The 13,107-nt window shown below is 54.7% G+C and overlaps 1 protein-coding gene across 4 annotated transcripts in view; it reads left to right on the top strand.

Annotated features, from left to right (window-relative positions):
• ACVR2B (activin A receptor type 2B) overlaps positions 1–11,717 on the top strand; it is a 31,896-nt gene extending 20,179 nt beyond the window's left edge. The window contains exons 2-12 of one of the 4 annotated variants that reach the window (XM_032861179.1): positions 3,291–3,498; positions 4,249–4,358; positions 4,519–4,670; positions 4,750–4,893; positions 5,430–5,573; positions 5,912–6,060; positions 7,821–7,935; positions 8,641–8,779; positions 8,872–9,002; positions 10,450–10,553; positions 11,156–11,717. In XM_032861179.1, the coding sequence (XP_032717070.1) occupies positions 3,291–3,498; positions 4,249–4,358; positions 4,519–4,670; positions 4,750–4,893; positions 5,430–5,573; positions 5,912–6,060; positions 7,821–7,935; positions 8,641–8,779; positions 8,872–9,002; positions 10,450–10,553; positions 11,156–11,162 (1,403 nt within the window). In that variant the 3' untranslated portion in view covers positions 11,163–11,717. Of the gene's footprint in view, positions 1–3,290; positions 3,499–4,248; positions 4,359–4,518; positions 4,671–4,749; positions 4,894–5,429; positions 5,574–5,911; positions 6,061–7,820; positions 7,936–8,640; positions 8,780–8,871; positions 9,003–10,449 lie in introns of those variants that run through there. The other 3 variants (XM_032861178.1, XM_032861177.1, XM_032861180.1) reach the window with 3 other exon arrangements.
• Positions 11,718–13,107: the final 1,390 nt, after the last annotated feature.

The following is a 13,107-nucleotide window of genomic DNA, read 5'->3' as shown; positions in this document are numbered from 1 at the left end:
TGCCCTCAGGGCTCTGAGGTAGCAAATATGGGGGGGGGTACTGCTGTCACCCCATCTTGGGAGTGCAGCTTCCTCTCCTGCTGGGATAGGCGAGTGAGTGGGTGGGGGTGAGTGGGTGGGGGTCGGGGAACCTCATGTGAGCAAGCGTGGGCAGGAACCCTGTGTCTATTAAAAGGCAGAGGCTGCCTTGTGGTTGGAGTGTTGCCAGAGGCTATAAATAGCTGAGTGTGTGCAGAAGCCAGCATGAGGAGGAGGGAGAAAGGGGGAGGCCCTGGATTTGCAGTTGTCAAGCAGGGCCTGGGCGTGGTATGGGAGGGATATGGAGCCTCCCAGGTTTGCAGGTTCTCCTGGGCTCTGAGTGTGAATCTTTTGGAGGTGCTGGGAGCCCTCCTGGGTTCTTGTAATGTGAAGGACTGACACGGGCAGCAGGGAGGGGTACGGCTCTTCATGTGACAGCTAATGTGCCAGGCACTGTCATAACCACTCTTAAAACACATCAACTCATTTGGGTTGGGAACAGCCTGAGGAATTAGGTGCTTTTATCATCCCTTTTTCACACATGAGGAAACAGAGGCACAAGGTGGATTGTTAACTCACCCAGGAAGTGTTACAGCTAGGATTTGAATTAATTAGCATAAATAGTACATATTAAAGTACTCTCAGCCTGCTCGAGGCTGCCTTACTCTCAGTTGTCTGTAGGAGGATCTGGTCGGGTCGGGGGTCCACTTATATTCTGAGCCCTTGGGTCTTACCTGGAGCTTTGGCCTTGTCAGCCCTGTCCACTCGGGTCCTGGCCATGGTAATGGCCACAGGAACCTCTGCTTGGTGAGTGGCATGAGGAGAGGAGCTGGGCTGGCCGTGGCCACTGTCAGTGTTGGGACTCCTTGCCTTGCACAGGGGGCTTGTTGCTTATTTTCTGCTTGGAGATGGGAACTCCATTGAGGGACCCTCAGTCTGGGCTGCAGGTTCAGGCCACACCTCCTGTCGTCCCTTCCCTTCGAAGTTCTGCCCTCGCCAGGTGATGACCATGGCCTTCTGTCTCTCCATTCCTTCTTCCCTCTGTCTATGTGTCATGTGTCTGGAACTGGTTCTAGCACTCAAGATAGTCAGGCTTGTGCGTTCGTCAGCCTTGCAGGCTCATGGGGGGAAGGCTGACATTTCAAAGGGACTTTCAAGTACACTTATAATGTTTTATTTCTTAATATGCGTATTCACTGTGTTATTTTCTCTTGGAGGTTGTCTTTGGTTACATTATTTTTACACGTTTTGAATGTCTGAAGCAGTCCTTTAAAAAACAACAGGCCGTTGGTCCAGAGTGGTAAATGAGGTGGTGGAGGAAGCAGTAGAGAGTTCGCCTGGTCTCTGGGGAGAGAAGAGCCGGAATTTAAAGGAGAAAGTAGGGAGCATCCTGCAGCCGGAAGTAGTAACTTGTGCTAAGTCCAGAAGCAGAGCGTGTTCAGGGGCATGGCAGTGTGGTATGACAGCAGTGGGGGAAGCAAGATGGAGGAGTGGCCGGCCCCCCTCTCTTCAGCTCCCCCCCATCCCTTCAGGCTCTCCCCTCAAGCCTTAGGCCTTTGTGTGACGCCCTTCCTGTGGACCAGCCTGGGTCCCAGCTGCCTGGGTGGTGGGGAGGCCACTCTTTCTTCTTACGGGTGTCCTTGCATGCCGGAGCCATGGCTAGACACTGGCATTCTGATAGGATGGCATTCTGAGCCGTACTTGCTCCTACCTGGAGCTTTGACATGTGTTGTTTGCCTCTGGCCTCTGGGGGAGCCTCTTGTCCCTGCAGAGAGCTCAGAAGGGGTGGGTTGACTAGAGAATGATCTGCAGTGGGGGGCCCTTCCCTCCTGACAGCCAGTCATTGTCCTTCTCCTGGGGTGTACTGTGCATATCAACTTCTTCACTGTGATAACCATGGCTGTGGAGTGGAGGATTAGGGAGGCTTTGGGCTGTTACGACTCAGGGCACTGAGCTCTCCCCCAGGGTCAGGATGGGGTCTTCTCTCCTGGTTGCTGGTGGGCTGGCTGACTGTCCATCGGTGGGGGTGACTCTGACCCTTTCTTCCTCCTTCCTGGGGCAGGAATACCAACTGGGGTGGCATCAGGTCCCTGGCTTGCCGTAGGCCCAGGAAGAGTGGAGAGGTTAGGTGGATGCTTGGCACTGGTTTCCTCTCGGGTGTCTCTGTGGTTTTTGGCAGTGAGGTTGATCATGGGTGTCTGTAAAGGGACCATAGTAGTTCTGAGTTCTGGAGAGCTCTTCAGCCCAGGCTTCAGGCAGGGGCCATAATCTGTTTCCTGGGAACCTCCTTTAGCATCTCCTTCCTCCTTCCCATTATAGGGCTTTGGGGGACTGGGGGCCAGTGGGGCAGATAGGAGGGCTGGGCAGGGTTGCCTGAGAGGGGTTAGTGAGAAAGATGGATTTGGTGAATGTTTGAGGCCATATTTGGAAAGGAATATATTTGGAAGGAGAATATTTGAAGGGGGCAGTTGGGAGTTGAAGTGTTTGGCTACCTGGATGGCACTCATGTAGGGGGTGGAAGAGGGCACAGGAATAGTGGGGAGTGCTCACAGGGGTCTTCAGGGGCCAAGCCCAGCTGGGAGGATTCTGTTAACCGTTTCTAGCCACCGGCCAGCCCTCTTTCTGCTTGGGGCATATACTCCGTGTGGCGACTTTGGGAGACTTGCCCTGAGCATGCTGGCCTGCTTCTTAGGACCTTCTCCTGCCCTGCTGAGCACCAGGTGTTGTTGCTGGAGGCATGAAGGACACTGGACTGGAGGGTCTGAGGTGGGGTGGGAGACACACAAGCAGTGAGTCTCCCGGGGTGAGGTGGACAGCAGCAGCGGGAAGCTGCTGCCTCTGGGAGTTTGCCCAGACATGGTCCTTGAGGTTTGCATCAGAGCCACTGGAGGTTCTGGGGGCGGGGGCCTGGAGGTGGAGGGTGGTGGTGTTTAAAACTGTGGTAGAATCTGTCCCCCTTTCAACTGTCCAATATGGGCGAGGCCCAGGAATAGGTACTTTTAGCAGTTCCCCTCCCCCCAACACAGACAGTGATCCTGCTGCGCATGGGGGTTTTGAGGGCTCCCCACTTCTGCTGCTGCAAGGGAGCCGTCCCCACCCCCACACAGGAGGCTCAGGCATCTGTGGAGCCCCTTTCTGTGCGTGTGGCCATCAGTCTGGCTGTTTGACACCTTCCCCCACACCCAGTCCCCCTCAGGGTGGCCAGGGACTCAGGACAGGCAGGCGCAGGGGTTTGTGGACCGCTCAGCCCTTCTCTCGCTTCCCGGGCACAGGTTCCGGGCGCGGGGAGGCCGAGACTCGGGAGTGCATTTACTACAACGCCAACTGGGAGCTGGAGCGCACCAACCAGAGCGGCCTGGAGCGCTGTGAGGGCGAGCAGGACAAGCGGCTGCACTGCTACGCCTCCTGGCGCAACAGCTCCGGCACCATCGAGCTCGTCAAGAAGGGCTGCTGGCTGGACGACTTCAACTGCTACGACAGGTGCCTGGAGCCTGGGGCCCGCCCTCGCTGCCCCCCATCCCCTCGGCGCGCTGGAGTCTGTCCTCCCCTCCCGGCACCACCCCTGCCTCAGTCCTACTGGAATGCCCCACCCAGTCCCCCTGGAGTCCACCCTCCACTCCCCTAATCCTGCAGCCTGGGGCGAGCCTGTCCTCCCCTCCCGGCACACCTCTGCCTTAGTCCTACAGGAGTTCCCCCCCACCCCAGTCCCACTGGAACCCACCTTCCACTCCTAGAGCCCGGGGAGGTAGGTAGTCTGTCCTCCCTTCTGGCTCCACTCCTGCCTCAGTCCCACTGGCACCTACCCTCCAACCACTCCCAATTCAGTCCTGTTGGAGCCTGCCCTCCCCTCCCATTTGCCCCCCAAGTCCCACTGGAGCCTGCGTGTGGCTACAGGGCCCTCTAGGCCTCAGGATGTGAAAGTTAGCCTGGCATTTTAGGGTAGGGGGCGACAGGGGCCTCTCCTGACAGCTTGGTCAAGTAGGGATGGTGCCAGGGTCCTAGCTGTCCCGCAGATGTGTGTGCCCTGTCCCAGTGCAAAGGAGAGCTCTTTGTGTGGAACCGTGCTCTCCTGCCCGACATTTGGGTCCCACTTTAGGGGAGGTGGGTTCACACTGTCCCCTGATGGCTCCCCCTGAGCTTCTCTGTCGCTGGGGAGGGCTTAGCTGGGCAGGCCCCAGTGAGGCTTGCATCCCTCAGCTGAGGGGTCCACGGGAAACTGTGTGCCTCCAGGCAGGAGTGTGTGGCCACCGAGGAGAACCCCCAGGTGTACTTCTGCTGCTGTGAAGGCAACTTCTGCAACGAGCGCTTCACCCACTTGCCGGAGGCTGGGGGCCCAGAAGGTGAGGGCCGCGGGAGGGCAGGCTGGGGCCCCTCCTGGGCCCTGGAGCTCTCCTTTCAGCTCTGGAGTTGGGTGGGGAGTGGCTGTGGGGCTCTCTGGTCTGGCCCCTGAGATGTGTGGGTGGGCGGGCTGTGTGACACAGGGCTCCGTGTGTCCCCTAGTCACGTACGAGCCACCCCCGACAGCCCCCACCCTGCTCACGGTGCTGGCCTATTCGCTGCTGCCCATTGGGGGACTTTCCCTCATCGTCCTGCTGGCCTTCTGGATGTATCGGCATCGCAAGCCTCCCTACGGCCATGTGGACATCCACGAGGTGAGACAGGGCTGGTGAAGGGCAGGGGTAGAGGTGGGGTGACCTGGCCAGACCCTCGTAAGCCCTCCCTCTTCCCCAGGACCCTGGACCTCCACCTCCGTCCCCTCTGGTTGGCCTGAAGCCTCTGCAGCTGCTGGAGATCAAGGCTCGGGGGCGCTTTGGCTGTGTTTGGAAGGCGCAGCTCATGAATGACTTCGTGGCTGTCAAGATCTTCCCACTCCAGGTAGGTGAGCAAGGGGCTTCCAGGTCATCCACCTGTGCTGTCCATCTGGAGCTGTCCCATTCCAGGGCCATCAGGCTTGTGCAGGTGGGATGAGAGAGAGGCGGGCCGCACTGGCATTTTCTTGTAGGGCTGGGATTGGGCTTTGCAAAACCTTGATCCACTCTGGTTTTCAGGGGTTTGTTTTTGACATTAGGTTCTGCTTAGAGGCCTCGGACACCAGACTACCCCAGCAGGTGCCCAAAACACTTAGTAAAGCCAGGCCTGGCTCTGCATCTCATTTGGTGGTTGCAGTGGGCCCCTCACTTCCCTCCCTGGGCCTCAGTGGCCTTGTTTGTAAATCAGGTAAATGTAGCCTTAAGTGATCTCTGGGATCACCATTGACCTCTGCTCTGGGGCCCAGCTTAGTCCTGGTCATCTGCCTGCTTCCCTTATGGAGCTGAGGCTGGTCTGGGGTGGGGGATTGCAGATGGCTGGGGTGGCGGTCCTGCTGCAGGGTGGCGTGGCGGCAGCGGGGCTTAGCCGCATCCCTGCCTTAGGACAAGCAGTCATGGCAGAGTGAACGGGAGATCTTCAGCACACCTGGCATGAAGCACGAGAACCTGCTGCAGTTCATTGCCGCTGAGAAGCGAGGCTCCAGCCTGGAGGTGGAGCTCTGGCTCATCACGGCCTTCCATGACAAGGTGAGTCAGGCTGTGGACAGCCTGTGACAGGCTATGGGCTCCTGAGACGAGGTGGCCTTCCACCCTAGGGTGACCCTTCCTCAGTGTGGACATGAGTGCCTACAAGAACTCCTCTAACTCGGAGATAAATTCTTAGGAATAAGTGCACTGACGTCGTGATTAACACCCTTTGACCCCCAGAGGGTCCCAACCCTCTTAGCTTCACATACCTTCCATGTCGATCACAGTCTCCCAGGAGGGGAGCCTGCCTCTGTCCACTGAGACAGTCCTCCTGGGGCCCGGCTGGGTCCTGTTCTGTTCCCGGAGCCTGTGCCCAAGTTCTGTGCTGTCTCCTGTAGGGCTCCCTCACGGATTACCTCAAGGGGAACATCATCACGTGGAATGAACTGTGTCACGTGGCAGAGACAATGTCAAGAGGCCTCTCGTACCTTCATGAGGACGTGCCCTGGTGCCGTGGAGAGGGCCACAAGCCATCTATTGCCCACAGGTACCTGGCTTAGCAGCTGCCCTCCTTGTGCTTGGTGTGGAACTGCAGAGGGTTGGAGGGTGAGAACAGGGCCTGGGGTGGAGGCAGGGGGCTTTTCCATTTCATAAAGATGCTTAGCTGCTCTGTGGTGGGGGGCCATCTGGCCCTACCCCTCCCTTCCGCCCTTTCCTCGAAAGCTGGTTTTCTCATGCCCTCTGGTGGCCACATGAGGAAGTGCTGACTCCCATTACTTCTGTTGGAAGGTTGGTTCAGCAGTTCTCAAACTTTTTGGTTAGGATCTGTTTACGTTCCCTTTTTTTTTTTTTTTTTTCTCTGAGAGAGAGAGAGAGAGCGCACACCCGTGCTTTGTGGTGGGGGGAAGGGCGGAGGGGGAGAGAGAGAGAGAGAGAATCTGAAGTGGGTTCCATGCCCAGCATGGCCACATGTCATCACCCTGAGATCATGACCTGAGGGGAAGTCAAGTCATATGCTTAACCCACTGAGCCACCCAGGGGCCCCAGGGTCTCTTTACAGTCTTAAAGAGAGCTTCTGTGTACATGGGTTATGTCTATGGATATTTGCTGTGTCAGAGTACTCACGTTCTGTTAACTCAGAGTTGATGATATCCCATGTATGTAGCCACTGGAACACTCTTCTCCTGAGAATGAATTTACAAAGACAAAGAATGGATTATGAATGAAAAGAATTCTGGTCTTGCAGTTCCCTGAAATAGTGTCAGGGACTCTTTGGGGTTCTGGGGCTACTCCTTGAGGACCGCTGTAGTGACCGGTCATCACAGTCCTCACTCAGTGCTGGCACTGCTCTGAACGCTCAGAAACACAAGGCCAGGTTCGTCTTAGTATCTCACAGACGCTCGTCGTCTGTGAGATGAGGGTGTTTCTCAGGTCCATCATACAGAGCAAGGACGGTAGTGCAGAGAAGCTGAGAGGTTGGCCATCAGACTTGGTGTAGGGTGGCTCTGTGCCTACGAGGGAGGGGAATGAGTCTCAGGTTCCAGGACTCAAAGCTCAGGGACCCCTCATGGTAATAACATCAATGACATTTAAGGCTGACAGTGTGAAGTTGTGATTTTTGTAGGTCAAAAGTAGTCGAATATTGACTCTTCTGTATGGTTTGACCTAATGGTAGTGCTCAGTAAGTGAGCTGGGTGGCCCTGAGCATGTGCACTTACTGCTCCCTGAGCTTCATTCCTCACAACAAGACTGACACAGGCACTGGGGAGACCGAGGAGCGCACGCACCCCTGTTAGCACAAGGCGGAGCTGAACGCGCACGCCAGCGCCCAGCTCTACCCAGATGTAAGCTCCTTGGGCTTATACAGAAACCCGGGCAGGTTCATTCTTCGTGTCACTCCCATCCCGGCTTGTGGACATTTTTCCCCAGAAGTCTTCATCCCAGGGCAGTAGGCCTGACCTTGGCCCCTCCGAGAACGCAGAGGCTGGCCTTTGATACTACGGGGACTGGAATGGGGTCTGCCCAGCCATTGTGATCGGTGTTGCTCTGACAGCTGTGGCAGAAATATATTGAGGGATTCTGACATTGAGGGGGGTGAGGGGTGGAAGGGTGTCGCAAAGCAGCCTGCCTGTGCAGCCTCATAGAACCCTATCCTGGTGTAGGCCCTGCTTCCAGATAGGGTGCGATGGCCTAGTCTAGGTCTCTGGGGGCTGGAAGGCACAGGCTCCAGTATCTCGGGGTCAAGGTGGGAAGCCAGGAGCAGGAAGCACAGTGTTGCTTTTCATCTCAGTCCACTTGTCTCCTCAGGGACTTCAAAAGCAAGAATGTATTGCTCAAGAGTGACCTCACAGCCGTGCTGGCTGACTTTGGTCTAGCTGTTCGGTTTGAGCCAGGGAAACCTCCAGGGGACACTCACGGGCAGGTAATGAGCCTCAGGGGTACAGGAGGGGGGCTGGCACGGGGTGGACACTGCCCTTCTGGGGCCAAACTGGCAAGACGCAGGGGCAAGGGTCGCTGTGAGCTCAGAGCTGTCCGGGAACTCCGGGAGCAACACTTGTCTTCCCCGTGGGGCAGGCCAGCCCAGGAGGGTAGCACAGCCCTGAAGGCCAGTTAGTCAGACCCAGCTTCCCCACTGGGGTCGGTACTCATCCTTGCAGCCTCAGTCACTCTTTTCCCTTTCAGCAGAATTGCAAAGCAATATAATATAGAAGGAGCTCTATTAAGAATCCAAACCAAAAACCTAGAAAACGTACCTAAAGAAGAAATCCTCCTAGAACAATTGCTGTCAATATTTTTAAGTATTTTTCAGCCTCTCTGTTTTTGATCTTAGTCTCAGGAAAATGCACACCAAGTGGGTAGCCCCTCGCAGTGCTGGTGTTTCGAGGAAATAGGCAGCAGTTCCGTGTGAGAGTCCTGTCATGTTGAGTGTGTGGTGTTTTTCAGTTCTCCTTGGGGTGTTGTACGTACACTGTGACCTCTCGTGAGCTCCTCACGAGTGTGGTGAGGCAAGGGCTGTTGTCCCCAGCGGTGTCCTATGAGTGCTGCCGTCCTAGCCCCGTCTAGTGGGCTTGGGCGGGGCTCTCATGTGCTGTGGTTATGATGGGCCCCCTGCTCTGTCTTCGTGTAGGTGGGCACGCGGCGGTACATGGCCCCTGAGGTGCTGGAGGGAGCCATCAACTTCCAGAGAGACGCCTTCCTGCGTATCGACATGTACGCCATGGGGCTGGTGCTGTGGGAGCTCGTGTCCCGCTGCAAAGCTGCGGATGGTGAGTGAGGCGGCAGCCCCGAGTTTCCGGGCTGTGGGCTCAGGGGCCATGAGCCCTCGGGGTGACCCTGCTGGGCTCTCTGTCCCCCCCAGGCCCTGTGGATGAGTACATGCTGCCCTTCGAGGAAGAGATCGGCCAGCACCCGTCCCTGGAGGAGCTACAAGAGGTTGTCGTGCACAAGAAGATGCGGCCTGCCATTAAGGATCACTGGCTGAAGCACCCGGTGAGTGGCCTGGGTGGCAGGGGACCGCGCAGGGCAGCGGAGAGGGAGGCCCTTCTAAGTGGGATGGAGGACGAGGATGCCTCAGGCAGCAGGACCGTCTCCTCCTCTCCCGTGGGGTCAGAGGCCACTTAGTGCATTGTCTCCCTTCCATCAGGAGTGTGTCTGGGGAGGTTCTGGCTCAGCAGGGTGGTGGCTCTACCATTGGGCCCGGAGTGATGGGGCCTGTGGTCTGATCCTTCAGGGCCCAGATGGCCTCTCCATGGACCGTTTGTGGAGGAGAGCCCACTGGCCCTGGGCTTGACATGTCTGCGTTTGAATCCTGGATCTTCGCATTGGTAGCTGTGTGGCTTCTGGCAGATTGCTTTATTTCTCTGAGCCTTTGTCTCCTCAGGGTAGTAGTACATTTAACCTGTAATTATAAATTACTTGGCAGGACACCTATCCCATAAATGCTTAGTATGGGTTAACTCTGATGAAATATTATATCTGTTCTCTGCCTGCCTTTTCTTTCTGGGCAACGGACCAAGCCGTGTGGCATCTTGTCCTCTCCAGTGTGGGGATATTATACGAAAGACCCCCGCCACGTAAACTGTTTACTGTCTTAGAAGGACAGTTGCCTTCAGCTCCATTGAGGCTCTCCCTGCCATACACCTCCCGGTTCTTTCAGAAACAGGACAGCCTTGGGGCCACTGGAGGCTGGCAGTGTCCCATACATGCCATCAGGGGCCAAGTCCAGTTGCAGTGCTGCTCTCTGGAATCTGGGGCTGCTGATGGAGAAAACTGAGACATGGGGACATACAGGCTGGGCCAGAGTCTGTCCCTTCTGCCTCAGACTTCTCAGTCTTCCAGGGCAGAACTGGCGGCCAGGCCAGTTCCATGATGAGGAGCGCAAGGTGCAGAGAGATCTCGGTGTGGTCTGGTGCTGAGCAGGCCAGAGACGCCTTGGATATGGGCATTGGCCTTTCCTGGCTCGACTGTGTGTGTGCCAGTGGAGGGTGTCAGGCCATGTGCCCCAGATTCTCGGGAGGGGCTCTGGGGGTTGTGGGAAGTGGGATGAAGCACTCCTGTGGTCCCCACTGTAACTGAAGCTATGCACGGTGGGCCCCTGCATGATTTGAGATTCAGGTAAGATGTTTGAATGTCACTGTCCCAAGGCAAGCAGCTGGGTCTGCCCCAGGAGCGGCCTGCGTTACCCGCCCTGTCCCTTCCTGTGCTGAGGCTGTGGAGGGAGGCCAGCGGGCTCAGGATGGTAACTGCTGAGAGGGAAGGCGTCCTGATTCCTGCAAGGTCCCCTGGGCCTCTGCTAGCTGACCTGCGAGGGTTGGGACCAGTGGGCTCTGCCTGATCCTCAGGTACATCCTCAAGTTCACCTGTCCCCCATGCTTGTCTGCTGAGGGCCACTGACAGTGCTGTCCTTTCCCCTTTCCCTCTCTGCACCAATGTGCAGGGCCTGGCCCAGCTCTGCGTGACCATCGAGGAGTGCTGGGACCATGACGCAGAGGCTCGCCTGTCTGCAGGCTGCGTGGAGGAGCGGGTGTCCCTGATCCGGAGGTCGGTCAACGGCACTACCTCGGACTGTCTTGTCTCCCTGGTGACCTCCGTCACCAATGTGGACCTGCCCCCTAAGGAGTCGAGCATCTAATAAGCCCAGGACACGAGTGGATCTGAAGAGGAAAGGAAAAAAGTTGTGTTTTGTTTTGGAAATCCCGTAACACCAACAAACACATGAAATGCAGCTGCTATTTTACCTTGACTTTTTATTATTATTATAATTATTATAATTATTATTATTAATATTATTTTTTGGATTGGATCAGTTTTTACCAGCACACTGCTCTACTGTATCGCAAACCGCGGACGCGTCAGCAGGCGTTGAGGTGCTGAGCTGTGAATGCGGAACCAGCGCCATGCTGAAGAGCCTCAGCCACCTCCTGTCCCTTGGGGTTCATTTTTCCCGCTTTCTCTTTGTTTGTTGTCTCAGAATCTGTGACACAAAGAAACCCATCTCCTGTCTTAGGAAACTTAATGCTGCAAACTCTTCCTAGAGGAACCTTTGAAGACTGTTACATTAAGAACACACCTTCCTCAGAGGAGGAATTTCCCCCTGCCCTCGCCCCCCCACCCCCGCCCTTATTGTTTTTCTCCCTTTTTAGACAGTGAGTTTAAGAAACAGCAGATGTGTCTTTCACGGATTAACGGGTGTTGTCCTGACCGAGGAAAAACTGGGATGACAACGAAGATGGTTTGGACCAGAGTTGGAAGGGGAGGACAGAGCTGGGGATGGGGTTTGGAACAAGAGCTACACTGGACTCGGGCACATTCGGAGCAACATCCTTTGCTAGGAGGCTACTTCTCAGGTAACCAGGAATCGAGGGGAAGGACCGTGTGGAGGCCAAGCATTAACTCGAGAAGGGGTTTGGAGAAAGTCTGAAGGCAGGTCTGGCTCTGACCCATCTGTTGGCCCTGACCAGTTTCTTTCTGCTGACGTGGGCTTGGGCATTGGACACGTTTTCTCTGCCCTCATTTTAAGGTTAGGCAAGGGTAGAAATCATCATGTTTTAGTGATTGTGTTTTTCATAAGACAATGCTGTAAATAGTAACGGAGGAAAGAGTTCAAACACGTTGCTTCCTCCTGGCACAGGTCAGGGAATGCCCACCGGGCGCCCTGCACAGCCAGAGCAAGAGGGCTCCCTGGGCGGGGCTGCTGTGGCCTGCCTGGGAGACCAGAGTGTCTTGTGGCACTGGCTTTGCCTTGTGTGGTGACACTGCTGTCCCTTCACATGTCTCGTGCACACGGCTTTCTCCAGACCCCTCAACGAGGTGCATATTCTAAAAACTGTTTATTATGCCATAACCTTGCTCTAGTCAGTGAATGTTCTTATGCTGCTGTTTCAACATTTGAATTTTTTTAATTTATGAAACATGCAAATTTTTTTAAAAACGAAACACACATCCACATATACACACATGCTTTGCGATGTGGCTTCCGAGGTTTAAATTTTGAAAAGTAAAAGAATTAAAACTTCACGACCACAGACCACCTCAAACCAGAAATACCTCAGAATTTTCTACTTGTGTAAGTTTTATTATATATTTTATTAGTTGTGTTGTCTCGTAGTAAGTATATTTTAATGTAAGTTGGCTTTTATGACAAAGTTTAAAAGAAATAGAGAAAAAGAAAAAAAGTGTGAGTCTTCTAGGGAGTGCTACCATTTTTGTTTGATAACGCCCCCTTGTAAATAATTGTCATCAACTGTAGATTGGCTGTCTGGGCCGTCTGGGCATTCATCACTCTTGTTTGTGAAGGCGTTTCCCTCTGGTTTCTTGAGACTTTTATTTAAAAACTGGATCTCTTTCATTTTGAGGGTGGTTGAGTTGGTGAGCAATGGGGAGAGGTGGACCTGGGTAAGAAGGGGAGAGGGGTGCCTCCTCTTGACTTGAATGGAGGTTCAGATCTTTCCCTCAATGTGGTTGGTTGGTGTTCAGAATGACAGGAACCCCACTTTAACTTGGTTAGACTGTGGCCCTTAGGTGTGCTTGAGGTGATTTTCCTTGAGCAGCAGAAATCATGGAGGAGGCCGGTAGTGTCTCTGTGAGTCCACACCGTGACTTGGGACAGTCTGTGATAGAGTGGTGTGTCCGGAGTGGCGAGTTCTCACTGTGCCCTGGAGTCACAGTCTGAGCACGCACACTCCCCACTTGGCATGCCATGTGCATCGGGCCTGCCACTTGGCTGTGTCCCTTTTTCTCTGTGTTTGGGCACAGGGTGCTGTGGGAGGTGAGTGTGTGTCCCTCTCAGAGCTCTGTTTTTGCTTCATGGGTCAAGCTCTGAGCTAGTCAAGGTGGTTACAGGGACAGGTTTTTTGGTGTGTGTGTGTGTGTTTTGTTTGTTTGTTTGTTTTGTAAGCTGTGTTGTCTTTTTTTTTTTTTTTTTAACTATTTTGTGCTGTGGTATTTTTCTTCCCTCGGAATAATTTTTAACAGCAAAACAGGCCTTACAGCAGTTGCTTTTCTTTTCCACTTATTTCTTTAAAAAGCTTTAAAATATTTATTGAAAAGTGCCATATCTAATTTCTTTAGCTTTCACCTCAGGCAGTGCATCTCT

This window comes from Lontra canadensis, unplaced genomic scaffold (genome assembly GCF_010015895.1).
Source record: "Lontra canadensis isolate GAN:19392208 unplaced genomic scaffold, GSC_riverotter_1.0 scaffold20, whole genome shotgun sequence".
Classification (NCBI taxonomy): Eukaryota; Metazoa; Chordata; class Mammalia; order Carnivora; family Mustelidae; genus Lontra; species Lontra canadensis.
The sequence above is the reverse complement of the archived record's forward strand: the minus strand, read 5'-3'. Positions and strand labels throughout refer to the sequence as shown.